Source organism: Sminthopsis crassicaudata, chromosome 3 (assembly GCF_048593235.1).
Source record: "Sminthopsis crassicaudata isolate SCR6 chromosome 3, ASM4859323v1, whole genome shotgun sequence".
Taxonomy (NCBI): Eukaryota; Metazoa; Chordata; class Mammalia; order Dasyuromorphia; family Dasyuridae; genus Sminthopsis; species Sminthopsis crassicaudata.
In genome coordinates, this window is record NC_133619.1 from 83,555,786 (window position 1) to 83,575,312 (window position 19,527).

The 19,527-nt window shown below is 36.1% G+C and overlaps 2 protein-coding genes across 12 annotated transcripts in view; both read left to right on the forward strand.

Annotated features, from left to right (window-relative positions):
- The window catches only part of CPB2 (carboxypeptidase B2), a 44,857-nt gene extending 34,806 nt beyond the window's left edge, over positions 1-10,051 (forward strand). The window contains exons 9-10 of one of the 3 annotated variants that reach the window (XM_074299108.1): positions 87-297; positions 9,602-10,051. In XM_074299108.1, coding sequence (XP_074155209.1) covers positions 87-102 — 16 coding nt within the window. In that variant the 3' untranslated portion in view covers positions 103-297; positions 9,602-10,051. Of the gene's footprint in view, positions 1-4; positions 298-9,601 lie in introns of all 3 variants that reach the window. The other 2 variants (XM_074299107.1, XM_074299109.1) reach the window with 2 other exon arrangements.
- Positions 10,052-10,811: 760 nt separating this feature from the next.
- ZC3H13 (zinc finger CCCH-type containing 13) overlaps positions 10,812-19,527 on the forward strand; it is a 62,993-nt gene continuing 54,277 nt past the window's right edge. For 8 of the 9 annotated variants that reach the window (XM_074299110.1, XM_074299113.1, XM_074299117.1 and 5 more), the window contains exons 1-4: positions 10,812-10,863; positions 13,541-13,666; positions 13,960-14,069; positions 17,594-17,705. In XM_074299110.1, coding sequence (XP_074155211.1) covers positions 13,550-13,666; positions 13,960-14,069; positions 17,594-17,705 — 339 coding nt within the window. In that variant the 5' untranslated portion in view covers positions 10,812-10,863; positions 13,541-13,549. The remainder of the gene's footprint in view (positions 10,864-13,540; positions 13,667-13,959; positions 14,070-17,593; positions 17,706-19,527) is intronic. The other variant, XM_074299112.1, reaches the window with a different exon arrangement.

Sequence of the window (19,527 nt, forward strand, 5' to 3'; positions counted from 1 at the left end):
GTAGTGCAAGGCTCATTTATCTATCACCTTATATTGTATTATGTTGACTTAGGTTGGATTATATTGTTGTAAATCTCTGTTTTCAGATATTCGCTCTACTAAAATTGAGATAAATCTAAAATAAAATATAATGCCATCTGCTAGCCACTTCTGCCATTCTCCTTATTAAGCTATGCTTTAATGAAAATCCTATATCTTAATATTTTCAGTCTCTATTGGCAAGCCAAGCAGCTCAAGCTATTCTGAGAGTTAATGAAAATATTCATTATGAGTATGGCCCTGGTGCATCAACAATATGTAAGTATGATTTCTTTAAGATCTTTGAAAACATTGTCATAATAACATATATTATGTTATATTGTAATATGTAATGTAGTTGTATATTATAGCTTTCTCTATATAATCTTCTACAGAGTATACATTTCTCTCCCTGCCTTTAACTATCATTCTTATATATTACATGTCATATATACGTATGAATATATTATATATATTGGATTCTTTTCTGTTGCAGTCATTTTAGAAACATAAACTTCACTGGTGATATTTAGTAACCCTCTCTCATGCACTCGTATTATATATATAGTAACTATATATACACATGTGTACATATACATGTACACACAAATACACATCTGTACATATTTGCATATTACATTCCTCTTATAGTTATTTGAGAAAAAAGTTTACTTGTGTTATATAGTAATATACATGCATACTATACTTGTATATGTCTATTAATAATGATGTATAATATGCTATAAAATACATATATGTAATGTTCTCTTTTCTCAAAATTGTAATCATTGTCTGGGAGGAGGTTTCTTAGGGAGCTTCTGGAGGCAGCCTTGGCTTTAGTTTCAATTCAATAATCCCAAAATGCAGCCAGGAGTTAAAGTCCAGATCCTCTATTGTGTCCTTCAAAATCCTGAATCTTTTCCTTAGCTTTAGTAGAGGCCTATTTCTCTCCTTGACTCCCAAAAGCTCTTGTCCGAATGTCTCCAAATCCAAAGATTAGTCCTTCAGCCACCAGCCTTTTGTCCTCCCCAAAGACTCCAGCCAGCACGAAGGTAGATGTGGGAATTAATATGATTCTGCCTCCAAGAGTGTGGGATTGTGGGTTTCTGCCTTGTGAATCTCCCAGAAGTCAGTCCTATTTCTGAATCTCCCAAAGTCCTCTTTGGCCCTGAATCTCCCGAAGTCCTCTCCTCTGAAGTCCCCTGAAGTTCTCCCAGGAAATCCTCTCCTTGACTGAATCCTGGCTTTTTATATTCTCCCAGAGAGTGGGCTTGTGGGTACTCCCTGGGCTTGTGGGAGCTCCTTAAAAGTATGCTCTCTTAAAGATGTGAATCTCATGGAATTCTAGTAAATACATTACTGAATTAGAGAATTATTAAGTACCATGCTAAATTAGATAATTATATCCATTCCAATGACTTAGCACCTTGTAAGAATCCTATCACATTTACATAAATATTATATATGTGTGTATATGTTTTATACACATATATTACTAAATAGCACAAGAAAAATATTTGTTTCTAAAATGATTGTACCTGAGAAGAATGTAACATACAAATAAATGCATAAATAATACACTGTAAAAAATCTACATTGGAGGAATAGCAGTATACTATGGTACCAAAATGAAAATTGTTTGACACTCTCTGAGATGCTGTTTTTCAGTTTTCTCAGCTGAATGTTCAAAGTCTTCACAATTTAGCCCCAATTTGCCTCAGAAGTCTAAATTTATATGACATTACTCTTTGCTTTACCACAGAGTAATATTATTATTAGTGTTCCATGATCACTGTCAGTTATGAGAACAAATCCCAAAACCTGAAATAGTTTTAGAAATTCATTTGGTCATTTGGTGGGTGGCTTCCTATCCAATCTCTACCACCTTTACATTGTGTAGTGTTCAACACAAGCAGTTAAGCAAAAAATGCAGAGGATGCAATTTCTGGACAAGGTGCATTGTACATCCATACATCAGTAAATATAAACATTCCAATTATTGAGATATAAGCATAAACATTCAGATTTGGGAAACTCAAAACACAAATGATGAGTAAACCCAAGCCTGGTTATGATATAAATATTCATTGCAGTTATAGGGCTTTCCAAGCATGTCTGACCCAGGGAGATAGGATTGAAAACACAAAAGATCTAGAAAAGATAGTCTGACTCTTAAACAAAGAGGAATGAGATAAAAACAAATATATATGACATAGGTGATATGACTCAAGGACAGTTACAAAGCTCACATTAATAAGTATAAAATAACATCCATAAAACGTATATTGATGGATACTGTATAGATGGGGAACAAGAGTAATATTAGAACATTTGTATCTATGAAGGCTACCTAGAAATTATGAATTTTGAGTTGAAACTTGGACTGTGTGTGTGTGTGTGTGTGTGTGTGTGTGTGTGTGTTTGTAGAAATAAAGGAAGCTAACATTGTATAAAGGGAAGAATATTTGAGCAAAAGTAGAGTTAGGTTAAATAGATTATACACAAGGGATAAGCACAAGTTTAAATTTGGGTTGGTTTGAGAGTTTTTTTTTTTTTTAAGCTTGGAAAGGTACAAGATAGAGAACTTTGAATATTAAAATAAAGAATAAAAAGTTGATATAGGATAAAGTCGTAGTTTCATTGGTTATTGAGCAGGGTAGTAATTTTTCAAAAATAATTGTTTGAGTAAGATTATTCTGGCAATGTTTTGGGATATATAGGAAAATTGAGGATGAAAATTAGAAAGACTAGTTATAAGAGAATTTTGTTATAATCCAGAAATAAAATGATGGTTTGGATTTTGGTGGTAACTATGGAGTAGGAGAAACAAATTTAAACATTACTATGAGGGAAAAGATGTTAGGATTTGGCATTAAAATGAAAAGGAGGTAGGGGAAAGATGTACATATACCTGGTATGCAATGCTTTGCATACAGAAGTGAAAGTTTGTGATTTTAATTGGGAAAAGATATTGGCTTGGAAGAGTTAAGTGATTATCTCCATTTTCAGCATGCACAGTTTTAATTGTTATTGGGAAATTTAAATATAAGGAATCAGCAAAGCAAACAGAGAGCGTTGGGAGATATTTACAATGATAAAAGTATAGAACCAAAGGAGAAGGGAATTTCAAGATGGATTGTAATCAACTATTTACTCATAAAATCTTTATCGAATGCCTACTATATGTATATCACTGTACTAAATATCATTAGTAAGCTAAAATGCAGTTGAAAGGTTCTCTTCCTCCATCCCTCCAAATATGGGAATTTAGAAAGGGACCATTAGATTTAATCCAGATAAAAAGTAATTTCACTGGAGTGGTTAAAGGTGTTTAAAAGGGGATTAGTTATAACTAATCAGATAAAATATTTAATAAGCATTTACTATGTTCCAAGCACTATGCTAAGTGCTAGGAATGGAAAAAACAAAACAAAACAAACAAAAAAATAAGAGTTTCTACTCTTGAAGACTTTACCTTTGTGTAGGGTAAGACAAAACATAAATTGGAGCAGGAAAGGGGATAGGTAAGAAAGTAGAATACTTGCTGGAACCTCGTAGCTGGTATGAAAGTGAAGCAAACTGGAGATGAGCTACAAAGTGAGTGGCTGAGGCTTTTCAAGTTATATGAATTCTAAGTCAGAGAACTCCCAATTAATGAGCAGGGTTTAGTTATTATAACAATAATAATAACAACAATCTCTTTTAGCCTTCTCTGTTTCTTTTACTGCTTCCTCATGTTCCTCTCCAGCTTTTAACTATTAGGATCCACCAAAAAAGTCTGTTCTTAGATGTCCCAAGAACAACTAAAACTGTACACATTGAAAACTAAGATTATATCTATCTCCTCAAACCAATACTTTTTTCCAATGAAATTAATCAACATCTACAACAACAGCTAACATTTATATGGTACTTTTAAGGTTTGTAAATTACTTTATATATGTTATTTCATTTATTCAAGAATCACCTAATAGAGTTCCAGGAAGATCACTGCAGGAGTATCCATGTTTAATTCTAGCTTCCTTTTATTGTATATCAAGATAATATTATCTTAAAAAATATGCCCTAGAAGAAAGTCCATTTGGAAACCAATTCTTTGGCCATGGACAAAGCAGAGGAAAAAGATTAAAGTGCCAAGAATTAAACTTTTTAGGTCATCCATAAATAATAGCTTAACTGTTGGTACTCTTAATATGAGATTCTTATCTAAGCCTTTCTTAAAATTCTGAATATAACTAATGAGAAAAAAAGAGAAGGTTCAGCTAAATGGGGGAGATGATTTACAGATTTTCTCTGAAGGAAAAAAAGAAAGGAAATGGTTTTTTATCACTTATCCAAAGGAAACAAGAAACACAATTTCTTGGAACATTTGGTTATCTTTCATAGTATATATGATAAATAATTTTTTTGTATGATAAATGCTCATGATAAATGATAAATATTTGCAAAACAGCATCATTTATGTAAATAATTGCAATTTGTACACCAATATCTGTTATGAAAATTTAATAGAATTTTAAGAACAACATTTGATAAGACCTTCCAAATTAAGCCAACATATTCTTGGTACAAGACAACTTTCCAAAGTAGGTATAGAGGCTGATGGTGAAAAATATGTTTCAAAATATGATTTAGAAGTATGGAACGAGAAAAGCCAAAAGTCATACAGATGACTTCAATGTCCCCTATTCATTTTTACTGTAATGGAGAGGGTAAAAAAGGAACTCCATTGCCAAATTATCATTTCTACCTTCACAACATCCCTAGTGTAAATGCCCTCTCCATTCACATAGCTGCTGCCATGATAGGCCTTTGTCATCACTTGCCTTGTCTATTGCAATGGTCTTCTGTTTGGGTTCTCTATCTCAAGTCCATTCTCTACTCAACTGCCAAAGAGATGTTTCTAAGGTGCAGGTTTAACCAAGTCACCTGTATTCCTGTGGTGTCAAACTCAAATAGAAATTGGAACTGCTAACCCATATATAAGAATCTCACTGGGGTCACATATTGACTTAAAAAACTACATGTTAACATCATGCTCTATTTTGTTTTTATTTATTTGCTTAAATATTCCCCAATGAAATTTTCATCTCTTTGGATAGAGTAGTGTTGTGGCCACAATGTGACTTGTGGGCCTATGCTTAACATCCCTGCTCTACTCCAGGTCAAATTCCAGTTGTTCCCTGTTACCTTCAGGACCAAATATAAAATCCTGTTGTGCTTTTAAAACCTTTCATAACTTGGCTCTCTCTTTGCTTTCTAATCTTCTTATACTTTTCTCCTGTTTATCATTCTATTATAAAACCATCTAATATAAATATATAAATATACATTCATTCATTTTTTCTTTCACTTCATTCATTTAAGGCTTCATGGAAGTTTTTTTAAAACTAGGAAAAAGAATGAAGGGAAAGCAGTTATTAAGTTTTAATTAGGTATGAAGTTTGGGCTAAGTGCTGAGGATTCTAATATAAAACTAAACCAGTCCTTCTCATAGAAATCATGTTCTAATCAAGGAAGACAACAGACAGGTTTCAGGTGTAACCTCAAAGAAAAAGTCCATTGGTTCTTTTTTTAAATTTTAAATTAAAATAAAATTTGATTCAGTGCCAAAGCAGAAGATAATGCATCTTTATTGTTACAACACTCATATTCTTGTCATGCTAACCCCTCCTCCTCCATTGTCTGAAGACCAGGTATGTTGAATTTCACATCTTTCCCCAGGGTTTGCTAGGGTATTGAAGAGGGTTTAGGCTCTCTGCCATTAGCTTTAGCCCATACTTCTTATATTCCCCTAAGTGTAGTAGGGTCCCCTGCACTCCAGTTCCAATTAATCACTCAGTTTTGTACTTTATACTTCAAAAGTCATACTCCTAAATATATAAACCCATTCCCCTAATATATGGAAGGTATTATTCTACCTCCAATATCTTCTTGAGGAGGGGAAAATGATTAGGTTCATAGCTTAGTTCATTTCCTAAAAAGACCACAGTCCTACATTCCAAGCCTACCCTCCTATCTTCCCAAGGACTTCAGTCCCAGGGACCTGACTTTTCCTTTTTCATTTTTCCTGCTGGCTTGGCTGGCTAAAACATTATGCCTGGAATTCTGACTCTGAGATCCCTGCAGTTTGAAATTCTGGTGGGCAGATACTGCTGGTATCTGAAACTAAGAAGGACCCCAGCCCCAATTCTTAGAGTTGAAGTTGGGATAAAAGAGACAGAGGAAAGATATCCTCTCCCTCTCAGTTTAGTTCATCACATTTATGATGAGGATTAATTGCAATCTTTGTCTTTTGGATATAATGGGAAAAGGTACAAAGGAAAGAGAAATATGGTCTTACTCTGGGCTAGTTTTAAAGATATAGCCTATTTTTGTTTATGCAGCCAATCAAAGGAGGGTACTCTCAGCCAGTGGTAGAGGATGGTAGGGGAAGCAGAGTGCCTCCATGTAAGCTGATTTGGATATGCTCCATTATATTATTTTTTAATGAATAAAACTCTATCAGATGTTGAATCACTGAACAATGCCAAGGACATTGGCATTGGAACTTTGTTTATGTCTGAGGAGGTGGGACTGCAAAGTCAGTTGCCAGGTCCATATTCATAATGGCTGATTTCTTGATTGATGACTAGGGTGGGGAAGGCAGCCTAGAAGAAAGACAAGTGATATTTTTGTGGGGTGAGGATCTATTATTCTCAGGTGTCTTGGCTTCTTTATACTTTTATTAATAAAATTAATATTACCCTTTATTTTTTTTGCATGGTTATTTATTTATATTCTCAAAGCCTATAGTAATGGAGACAATTTCTAGTGGATCCTCCCAAACTGGAAAGGCTTTGAGTGCCAGCTGGTAACATATCATTCTATTGTCTAACAACTAGCCTGGCTAATTCAGAAAGAGCTCACCCTCAGGTTAGCTGCAGAAAGGGCTTAATAGAGTGCTTAGCACATAGGAGATTGCCTAATAAATGTTGATTGATGATTTTTTTTTTTTTGCCATAGCAACTCTCAAAAACATTTAGTAAATTATAGAGATGTTGTGCTTAGAGGAGTGTCCACATTTATGATGAAGTTAATTAGCAAACGCCTAGTTCAAAATAAACATGTGACAAATTCACAATGGCCATTTTCTTTGACAAAAAGCAGGTTTATTTAGGGGACTAGGTGATAGACAAAAATAAGATGTAAAATAGCCACCAGAGTGGCAAATATGAAACAGGGTTGGGAGAGTGTGTAGTTAGGAAGAAAAAAGACAAGTTTGCATGGGAACTAATTAACCAGGTGAAAGGAAATACTCTGTGAGGTGGGAGTAAGTCATTGACTGGCAGGTTAGAGTTAGGTAGAATAAGGAGAAAGGAGCCATTAAAGGGACACCACCATGAGGGAAAGAAAGAGTAGCTCATATTGGGTTTAATCCTAATGGCAAAGATCTTCATCATAAAAGGTTCTTTTATAGGGGAAATATAGCCCTGAGGATTTCTGAGGAAGACCAGAGAGGTAAAGATGGGAACTCAGAGGGAGGGTCAAAGAGAGAGGAAGAGAGCTCATAAATGGGGAAATTAAGAAAGCAGATATGACTGACCAAGTCCCAGACCTTTCTAAAGATAAGCTAATCAATATCTCAAAGGTTATTTAAAGATGCCCAGAGGTTTGAGGGATAGTTAAAAGAGTTTCATCCTTACAATCGCTCTATACCAACAAGATAGTCTGGGAATTGGTTATATCTGATAATTGCCAGATGGGCTTGTCCTGACAGGGGAAGATAGTTCACATCACTTAGAGAGGTTGAACTTAGAGTAGGAGTGTCCACATCTAGGGAATACAAGCCTGGAATCAGGAAGACTCAGTTGAAATCTGGCCTTAGACACTTATTAGTTGTGTAACCCTAGTCATGCTACTTAATCCTACTTGCCTCAGGAAACTGAGGCAAGTAAAATGAACTGGAGAAAGAAATAGCAAACCACTCCAGTGTCTTTGCCAAGAAAACCCCAAAAAGGCTCACAAAAAGTGTATGACAAGTTCACACATAGAGAGGTTATATGTAGAGGAATGGTCACAGCGTGAAAATCTTTTGAGGAATTTAAGGCTGACAAAGCACTTTCTGAACAAATTATTTCTTCATTTAGATTAGGAAACTAAAGCTAATGACTTGGCCAGGGTCAGGGAGCTATTAAGTACCAGTGCTAAGAATCTCTTATTTAATTTTTTTTTGAGGCTGGGGTTAAGTGACTTGCCCACAGCTAGGAATTGTTAAGTGTCTGAGATCAGATTTGAACTCGGGTCCTCCTTAATTCAGGGCTGGTGCTCTATCTACTTCGCCACCTAGCTGCCACCTAGCTGCTCCCCCCCCCCCTAAGAATCAAATCCAGGTCTTTTGATTACCAGTCCAGTGCTTTTCTATAAAACCATAAAGTTTTGAGATTTGACTGTTACTACTTACTTTCTGTCCAGCTTAAGTATATAAATTTGAAGGGAGGTAAGAAAAATATATTCAACATTTATTAAGTACCTATTATATACCATGCACCATGCCTACAAAGACAATAATCATTTTCTCATTTGAGACTCACAGCTGAGGTATAAAAAGGGTAAGTTACCTCCCATGGTCATAAAGTGTTTTCTTGTCTCTAATTACACTGTACTACCCTTCCTCTCTGTGTGTAGGTAGAATTAAATTAAACAAATCTTTATTAAAGGCCTTTTCTTTATAGATAAGTATAATTATTATTCTCAAACTATGGTGTTAGGTTCTTACTAAGTGCTAAGTCGGTACTTAACAATTCTCTAGTTCTGGTCTTTACTAGGAGTTTAACCCCTTAGAATTATCACCACCAGTCTCTATACCTACTTTGGAAAGTTGTCTTGTACCAAGAATATGTTGGCTTAATTTGGAAGGTCTTATCAAATGTTCTTCTTAAAATTCTATTAAATTTTCATAACAGATATTGGTGTACAAATTGCAATTATTTACATAAATGATGCTCTAGGTCAGAGTTGAGGCGGCTCTCTGGAGGAAGGAGTCTCTCTTCTAGACCAGAGAGCGATCTGCAGTCTCGGGAGACAACAGCCCATTACAAGTTGGCGCCCAATGTGGGGCAAGGACTTTTGCTTATCCTCACAAGGACTTATTCTGAGCCCTTCAGAGGAGCTAGACTGGATCATTGCACTATGGCCAGATAGTTTATGGTCTGGCCAGGTTATGGCAAATGGGCTGAGGGGCTGAGACAGAGTGTGAGTTTTTTTTGTTTTTTTTTTTTTAACTATAGTCCCGCCCTCCCACAGTCTGAGGGACAGTGAACCTATTTAAAACGTATGAGGACCACTGGACAACATAGTTTGAGGAGGAAACAAAGTCTCACAACAGATAGGGGGAAGAATCAAGGAGGCTTTATGTAGGATAGTTGAGTCCTGAGGTGAATTTTGAAGGATTCAGAGAGAAGGTGAGGAGGGGGTATTTTTTAGGAATGAAGAATCCCTTGGATTCTATTGGATCTCTTTTTGGTGGGGAGCATAACTTGAGGTTGTAAGCTAGTCATTATGTTTGTTTCACATAGTAATTAACTTATTCATATTTTTCCAGATTTATCTCCTGGAGGTTCAGACGACTGGGCCTATGACATGGGCATCAAATATTCTTTTACTATCGAACTTCGAGATAAAGGCCAATATGGATTCCTGCTTCCAGAAAGTTTTATCAGACCAACAGTGATAGAAACTTTTGCAGCTGTTTATACAATAGCTTCTCATGTCATCCTTAAAACTTAATGTAGCCCATTTTAAATAAATGATTTGAAGTGAGTACCCGTTATTTGATCAGATTTTTCCGAAGAAGTCTCAGAGGCTTTTTTATCCTTTCAGGTTTTTATCAAAGGGATGCTGTTGTCTCCCTAGTGCCCGGTTCTTAATAAATGTTTATTTAATATGAGTGAATAAAAGTCACACAGTGATAAAAATGGCAGTCAAGACTAGAAGTTTCCCTTATACTCTTCAATAAAAGTTTGCTGAATGAATGAAATAAATTATAAGGATTAACCTGGCATTTTGTGTTCTTAGAATGTGTCCTGTTGGAAATTTTATGATGGAGGAAAAAAAAAAGAAAAAAAATGGTCTCTTGTTTCTTTTCTTTTTTCCCCGCTATCTAACTAGACGCGTATATGCTGCTCTATAAACCGGTAAAAATGAATTCGGGCTTCTTCCAAAGATAAAAGTTATGTCTGCACAGACTCCGCCCCCTTCTGGGATCAATCTGAGGGGCCGGAGCCTCGGAGGAGGCGTGCCCGTGACGAGAGGTTTTATAAACACGGACGACTAATCTGGAGGCCTCGAGGAGAGGCGTGCCCGTGACGCGGAGCTTGCGCACTGACGACAAATCCGGTGGCCGGAAACGGCCTCTGCCCGGTCCAGTGATCTCTCGGCTTCCGGCGGAGGAGCGAAGGGGAATCTGTGCGCGGCCCGGTCGTTTCTTCCCGGCGACTCCTTCTCCGCGGCCTTTCCTCCAGTGTTTCCTGGCCTCGCCCCTCCTTCCCCCGCTCTTCTTCCCGTTTCCCTCGCCCGCGGCCCGTCTCTTCTCCCAGCTTTTCCACCCCTCGCCTGACCCTGGCTAAGCGGCGGGCGGGCTCCGTTTCCCAGCAGCCCCCGGGGGCCCCCGCGAGCCGAGGGTCCGTTCCCGGGAGCCGCGCACGCTGCTCCTCCTCCTCCCGAGGCTCGGGCCGTGGGCAGGGAGTCGCCTCCCCCGCTCCTCGGGGCGGTGGCGGAGGTGGAGGCGGTGGCGGCGGCGGTGGCGGGGGCGGCGGCGGCGGCGGGGGCGGCGGGGAGCGCCCTCGGAGGGAGCTCGGGGCGGAGGTAAGCTGTCCGTGTTTACGTCTGTGCGGGAAGGGGGCTGGGCCCCACTTAGGATGCTTCCTGCTCCGGAGAGCTGGGCGAGCTTCCGCGCAGTCCTCCGTCCCGGGAGCAGTGTGCATTAGGCCGCTGCAGAGGCCCCTTGTAGAGAGCCGCGTGAGGACGGAGTTGGGAGCCCGGAGTTCAAATCCAGCCTCGGATGCATTCACTTAACCGGTTTGCCTCGTTTTCTCGTCTGTGAACTGGAGATCTCAATAAGCACCCACCTTCCGGAGTAGCCGTCAAGATCCAATGCGCTGATCATTATAAAGCACTTAGCAAGAAAAACATTAACTATTACGTTTATCTTGTGGTGGGACCTGCAGCTTATTGCTCCCCTCCCTCATCAGGAGCATTTAAGCAACACTTCCCCATGCAAAATACTGTCGTCTGTTATACTATTAGAAATTATGCTAAGGCAGCTCTAACTACCAAAAAAAAATCCTGCTTTCAAAGAACTCAGACTTATGGAAGAGCACCTGGAGAAATGTGCAGGATAACTTGGAGAAAATATCCGAGGGAAAGCACTAAGATTGAGGAAGAGCAGCTGAGGCAAACGGGGGAAGTGACATTTTCAGAGCCTTATAGCTATGAAGTGTCTGAGGCCGGATTTGAACTTGGGACGATGAGTCATCCTGATTCCAGGTCTGGTTCTCTATCCACTGAGCCACTTACCTTTGGGTTAGAGATTTTTTTTCCCCTAGGCTACTATAAACATTGTATTGAATGACCGGGAAGCTTATGTTAGTGATGTAAAAGAAAATGAAATTGATGACCCCTAACAGGGTGAGAGAATGAAGAGGCCAGGACGCTAAGGTTTCAGTCCTGGGGCACTGGGAGATCATAGTGCTCTTGACAGTAATAGGGAAGTCAGGAAGGAAAGCGGTTTGGGGGAACTCAGGGAGTTTTAGAATGGTTTTGGCAATGGTTGAGTTTAGGAGGTTGATTTCATTGGCCTAACTACATTTACCTTCAGTCTGGAGGAGAGAAGGATTATACTTAATTGTATATTTTTCCATTCTCCTTTATGAGAATATTTAAAGGTTTTGGAAGTTTGCTTTATTTAAACTATCACAGTTGGCTAGTTATGAACTGATATGGAGGGGATGGTCTTGATCCAGCAGGAAAGGATGAATGATAAATCAGAAATGGAAGAAGGAAGTAATGAACACATAGAAAAGAAGGGTAAGGAGATCAGAAGTGTGTACAGAAGACTCAGTCTCTTGGGTTGATACATAAAAGAAGTTATAAATTTCTCTTATTTCTTTTGAAGAGTTATTGTCTTGGTTATTATAAAAATGGTTGGTAGGAAAATATTCAGCTTTTTTGTCTTCAAGATGCCCTATATTCTTTATATGCAAAATAATACATTTTTATTTGCAATAATAAAACTTTGAGGACATTGGATTTTTGTGGTCATAAAATGCCTAAGAAATAGCGGCTTAGGAATGGCTGTTCAGTAGGCTCCAGGAATTCCCTTACCGTTTTCTCCTTTGAAATTTTGCTCTCCTATCCTTGCACCCCTTGATGAAACCTGGAATCCACAATCTGTGTCTTGCTTACTTACCTCCTGGTAGCAATAAATGAGCAAAAATTTATTAATCACAGTATATATGCCAGATACTGTGCTAAGGCTGGGGATACTAAAAGAGGTAAAAGACAAACCCATGCTTGCCTGCCCTTAAGGAACTTACTATCCAAACAGATGCACATAGAAGTAAATCAAGCTATAAATAGGATAAATAGGAAATAATTAACCAAGTTCTGGCAGAAGATGGAAGAACTGTTGAAAAATCTTGAGAAAGGCAAATTCTTCATTCTTTTCTACTGCTTTTTATGTTTGAGCATTTTTAACAGAGGACAAAGATTTTTAAAAACTTAGAGGAGTAAATAAAGTTTCAGTCATCATATTAACTTGAGTCGCATAAATTTTGTTTATATGGTTGTTATGATTACAAGGTGATAACTCAGTTCATCTAATCAATTCTCTAGCTCAGAATTCACACCTTTAGTTCACATCTTTAAAAGGAGTTTACACCTTTAGTCTTCTGAAAGGAGTTTATACCTTTGGAATACCCAAGCCCATTCTCTGGGAGGATAAAAGAGGAGGGGCAAGGAGGCAGTCTGGATTGAGTCAAAAGAGAAGACAGTACTGTGGATTCGAAAGTCCACCAATCCCACATTTTGGAGGGGAAGGCTCCAGAAGCCTCCCAAGAAATCTGCTCACAGAGGAAAAGATTATACAGAAAAGAAACCTCCTCCCAGAGAAGGATTATAACTTAGAGACGACAGAACTTTACATTCTGGCCCCCAATATGGGGCAAGGACTTTTGCTTATCCTGACTCTGGCTGATTCAGAGTGAGCTAGCCCGGATCTTGACATTTTGGCACCCGAACAGGGACTTGAACTCTGGACCCTCAGATCACCTTGTAATCCTAACTATATATACTAAATATATTTTTAAGTGGAAAACACAATGCTCTGATATACACCTCTTATCTCTGCCTGAATTTGTGTTCATCTTTGACCTCAATTGTAACCTTTCCCAGTTTTGCATTGTAATAGTTCTGTTTGTGAATTTGGTCTCAATTGTTTAAAACGAAAGTATTTTACAGTTTTTGTCTCTTTTTTTGGTTAAAGTAGTACAAGATGTCAAAAATTAGAAGAAAGGTCACAGTGGAAAATACCAAGACCATATCTGATAGCACATCCCGAAGACCAAGTGTATTTGAAAGGCTTGGACCCAGCACTGGAAATACAGCTGAGGTGAGTCATTAGCAGTATATACATGAGAATCCTTTTGGAGTTCCTAAAGGTGAATATTGGTTGGAATTAGCAAAAAACTGTTAGCTTTTGATGTAGGAATATTGATGAAGTTGTTTTTTGGTAAATTTTTTGAATTACTTTTTTGAAAAGAGCTAAAAAAAATTAATATTTTAACAAATTCTTCTTATTTGCCTTTTATTTGCATTACTTTTAGACTTATTTTGCTTTTGTCTCTCAGGCATTTTATTACTAAAATTTCATGGAAATCATCCAGTAATACCTTTCTCTTTTAGACACAGTGCCGAAACTGGCTGAAGACTGGTAATTGTCCCTATGGGAACACATGTAGATTTGTACATGGCCCTTCACCTCGAGGCAAAGGCTATAGCAGCAGTTATAGAAGGTAAAAGTTAACTTTAAAAAAAATTGTTCGTCTCTTGGAAAATGTGAACATTTGTTTTATTTAAGAATAGAAAATCTGATAAAATTTTTTTAGTGGGGCAGGGAATGGAAAGTAGTAAATTCTTAGAAAATTGTTAAAAAGAAACATTTGGTATTCCAATATAGGATCATTTAAAAACTTTTTCAAGCTTAATTTCTTCATTTTAAATGTTTTTAATAACTTTTTCTTTCTTTTTATCATTTTATTAACTTTATAGTGCTTTAGAGGATCCAAATTAACTGACAGTAAATGGTTTATTTTGGTAGTTTCTTTGTGAATTTCTTGTATGTTTACTTTTTTAATAATATATTTAATAATACCTTAAGGCTTTGCTAGTAGGAGTTCAAAGAATCTCAAGAATTTGATTTTTGTTGTTTACCCATTTTATTTTTGGTGAAAAGGGAAGTGTGTGTAACTTTTTAAAACAAATACTTTAGTAGTTTTGTAAACATAAATTAGTGCTATTGATCAACATGAAATGAAAATGTTAATCATAAAGAAAGTAAATATAATAACAATGCTGCTCACAAAATTATTCATTTAATTTCCTCTTTTAAATTGTATGCTTTGCCTTTTCAGAACTTCTAGTAATAGTATAAAATTTATATAGCAACTCAACCTATTGTTCTTAATTAGAAAACTTGTGGGAACCATGTGATTAGGGGCAATAACTTTTATTTTTAATGTTCTCCCTTAGTTTTATTGATGCATCTACCTGTCATTTCCCATTATACTATCGCCTCCATGTAGCCCTCCATTGTAACAAAGTAAGACAGACAAAACCAACCAACAGTGATGAAATGTAGATCTACATATGCATAATGTTATATGTTATAGCATTATGCATATGTAGTTCTGCATCTCTCTGAGGAGGAGTGAAATATACTTCATCGTGTCTTCTTTGAGACATGAGAGATTGAGCATTGCATTTAATTCAAGTTCAGCGGTGTTTTAGTTTTGTCTTAATTCTGTTGTAGTCATTGCATGGATTCATTAGTTCATAAAAAGTCTCCCTATGAGTCTTAGTTCCTCATTTATCATTTCTTAATAGTGTAATAATATTCCATTACATTCACTTATAGTCTGTTCAGCTCTTCGTAGTTGATGAACACATAATTTGTTTATAGCTTTTAGCTATTACTGAAGATGCTTCTGTGAATATTTTTATTGTGTAGGGACTTTTCTTTTTCAAGACTTTTTCTTTTTCTTAGAGAATATGCCCAGTAGTGTGATTGCTATATCAAAAAATAGTAACTGTTTAGTCACTGATATAATTCCTAATTGTTTTCTGAAATCTTTGGACTAATTTAGAGGTCCATGTAGGCTTGCCTTCCCATAATGGCTACTCCATGTTATACTATCTCCACTTTTACTGTTTTCTTCTTACTACTTTAAAGAAGTCATGTATATCATTTTCATTTTCTACAAGGAGATTTTTTTAAAGGTAAATAAAGTAATTTATCTATCCAGGAAATAGTGACTTTCCCTGATTAATGCTGAAGCTTTTAATTTCTGAAAGCTGTATTATGGTTGTTTCTCCTTTTTCTCTCTTCTCCTCATCCCCTCTTATTCTCTTTCCTCAGTGTTTGGCAAAAATAATTTAAATTCAAAACTAAAATGAAAATAACATAACATCAGAAAATTTATATTACACAGATAATTTTTGGATATCTCCTTGACAAAAAAAGTAAGCTCTTATTGTATACTGTGTTAAAAATACTTTAAAAAACTTAAGAACTTGTTAGTGATAAAAAATGAATTTCTATGATCATGTTGTCTAATAGACTATAAATTCTTTGAGGGCAAGCACTCTCTCTTTTTTATTTGTATCTCTAGTGCTGAGAATGGTGCTCGTTACTTAGTAATCCCTTGATAAATGCTTATTGATTGATTGAAAGAATTGTTTAATGTCACTATATTTGAACTACTTAGAAATTTGAGCGAAGATGTCTGTAAATATGTATTTGAGCAAATTGTTAAATTTCTGTTTAGGAACTTTTTTCTATCCCTGTGGTTTGAAAGCTAGCTTTTTGCAACTTAAAACACTGGAATTGCCTGAGGCATATTAAGAATTTTCTAAGACTTGTTAGAGGTCATTAAGTTTATATGCATCAGAGCCTGAACTTGGGGCTCTCATGTTTCTGACTCCTAGGCCAGCTCTCAGTTTATTATATATGCCATGCTCTCTCTTAAAATCTTGCTAATATTTTCTTCTAGTGTAAAAACATATTATAAATGACTTAATTTTAGTTATGTATTTGTTGAATATATCATGTGTTTAAATCATTACCCAGGACATCTAACCTTAAATGCCACTTAAACTGGTTTATATGTCACTTGTAATTAGTATATAGAGTTCCTTAGGCCATTTTTTTCATTAGAGTGGTGAGAACTATCACTTAATTTTTTATTTCCCTTGAATTAGAAAAATACCAGGAATGTTTTTAAAAGAAGCGTATATATCTGATAATTTGTGGGGTAATAGTGTCAATAAATTGAACTTTATAAATTTTACTATTAGTATATATACACAGATCCATAGCTGTTATTGCAATTCTCTTTTTCCCCCTTCCCAGTTCCTTCTCTGGAATGAAAGTTAGCATTTCTGAATTTTTCTTGACTTAATATAATACATATTATTTTTATTAGTTGTTGTTGTTTTTGTTTAGAAATTGCTGGAACTGTCTTCCCAGAAATCAGCCAGAGTCAGGATCACTAAACGTCTTTATTCTTGATCTTTTAAGGTCAAGATCAGGGGGTTAGGTCTAGCAATCTCACACACACCTTCCTCCCTCAAATACCAGGAGAGACTAAGTGTCAGCGTCTCAATTTCCTCTTCCTCCTCCTAGTCCTCCTACACACATCACTTCCCCCTCTTTGTCCCACCAATCAAGTCAACACAATAGCTGGGAGGGTCAACCTTCAAACAAGTTAATAGGGAACCTTCCAATTGGCAATTAGTCTCACATGCTCCATTATTCAAATGCATTTGCTCAGTTCTAGCCCTTTGCAAGAAATCTGGTACATTAGCAAATGTATGAATTGATGGTTCTGTGAATGAATATTCCCTTAGCTTAACTATAATGTTAAATTTCACTGACTCCATTTCTCAGCTTTATTCCTTGAATTTTTGATTTGATAAAATGACCTCAAGCCCAGTAAATACGCCAGATGATTGACTAAACTTTCAATATCAAGATGGGAAAAATTAGATTTTCATTTCCAGATTTCCACATTTAATCTTGTCCTTGAGTCTCCACTTAATTATGTTTGAGTATAACAAATATTTAATTATGTATATTTTGAATGGTATTGAGAGTATTGCTCCTTTTTTTTTTTTTCCTGGGTACATAAAGTTGAATTTTATGGATTAATTTTTCCAAACTTAAGTAGTCATTAAATTTTGAAAGTATCTGCATTTAAAAGTGACTTTTCTAGTTATTTCTCTGAGTCATATCTCACATTGTCTTTTTCTAAATTTTCAGGTCACCAGAAAGACCCACTGGTGATCTTAGGGAAAGAATGAAGAATAAAAGGCAAGATGTGGAAACAGAGCCTCAGAAACGAAATACAGAGGAAGCATCTTCACCAGTTAGGGTAGGAACATGTTTTCCTAAATGTCAAATAACTTAAAAGGTCTTTCTTGATGTTCCTTCTTGTTAGAAATTTAAAATATGATTTTGATTTATTATTCTTAGGTTAAACTTTTAGCAGTATTTTAAAAAGGTAACTGAGAGATGTTATTTAGGAAAAATGTCTTTTAGAAAGTAAAAATCCATCTAAAATTGCTTTAAATTCTTTATTTTAATTAAGATGCTATAGCATTTGAGAAAGAAATTGATTATCAAGAGCTAAATCTAGGCTTTAGATAGGGTGTCTAAATCCTGATGGGAATCGCTGTGGGACTAGTCCTTGGTTTTATTGGTTTTGAAACTTGATTTTTATTAGTCCATTTACAGATGATTGACATGAAAACAGTGAAGGTTGATTTTTCTTGGTGGTTGGTCTTTTTTTGAGTTTAAATTATAGAATTTGAAGGTTGCTTAGTAAGCATACAATCATAGTAAAGATATTTGGATTTTCTCAAGAAATTTGCATTCTGTCTTGGTGAACTGGTCAGAATTCCTGCTTCTCTGGACAATGTGGGATAAATATTAATAGATTATTATTTTTTGCATCTCCCTATAGTTTACATTTTTTTTTTTAAAAGACAATTTGACCTAAGACATGCTAAGATTAACCAAATAATATATTTTCTTTGATTATGTTCTGTATGCTTTGATGTGATTAAGGGAGCATACAGATTATATCAGAGGGTAACTGTTTTTGACTTACCTAAATTTGGAAAGTATTCCTTCTTTTGTACTTTTTACTTTCTTTGGCTTTTTATTTCTTTAAGTTGTTTCTGAAGTGTGATTTCTATGAGAAGCGTTTACAGCTTGTGAGGTTTACAGATTACAGATTTACAGATTGTGAGGTTATACTTTATTTAACTTGATTAAAATTTAATTGAGCTTCAAGGTGGCTCCTGAATAGAGTGCCAGGCCTGAAATCAGAAAGAATCATCTTCCTGAGTTCAACTCTGGCCTCAGGCGCATATTAGCCATGTGACCCTGGGCAAGTTACTCGCCCAGTTTCCCCATCTAAAATATGCTGCTAAAGAAAATGGTTACTACTCCAGGATCTTTGCCAAAAAAATTCCAGATGAGGTTATGGAGAATTGGTTATGACTGAATAGAACAACAAAATCATTTAATCTTGAACTCCTTTAGTTTATTATTTAGGTGGCTAAAGTTTTGTCACCATTGTTGTGACTGCCTTATCATCTTTTTGCAATCTCCATCCCTTAAGACCACTGCTCTGGATGTAAGGATCCCTGTTGGCTGCAATCACATTCATTCTTTGTGGTCCTAATTAGTGTTTTCTTGACAAAAATATTGGAGTGGTATGCTATTTCCTTCTCCAGCTCATTTTATAGTATTAGTATTATCTATGTTCTGATGCATTTTTATTTATTTTGTTAAATATTTCCCAATTATAGTTTAATCTGGTTCAGGCTTTCCCTCCCAATATTGACTGTGATGCTGCATTGGGCATGTTTGATGCTTCTTTTGGGGTTTCTCTTTATTAACTCTGGTTTCTGGAGAAGTCTCCTTTCTACCATCGTCTCTTTCTTTATAATCTCAGCCTCTCCTTAACTACCGTATTTTCCATTTCTATCTTTAGAATCTTACTAAATCTTATTACCTTTGTTCTCTCTTTCTCAGTCATACTCCTTAACTCCATGTCTACCTCAAGGTTCTGCTCTGGGCACTTTTTTTCTTTTTTATTCTCTCATTTTTTGACCTCATTAGCTTCCATGAGTTCAATTAATCCTCTTGTTAATGCTTCCATATACATATCCATTCCATTCAAGCTT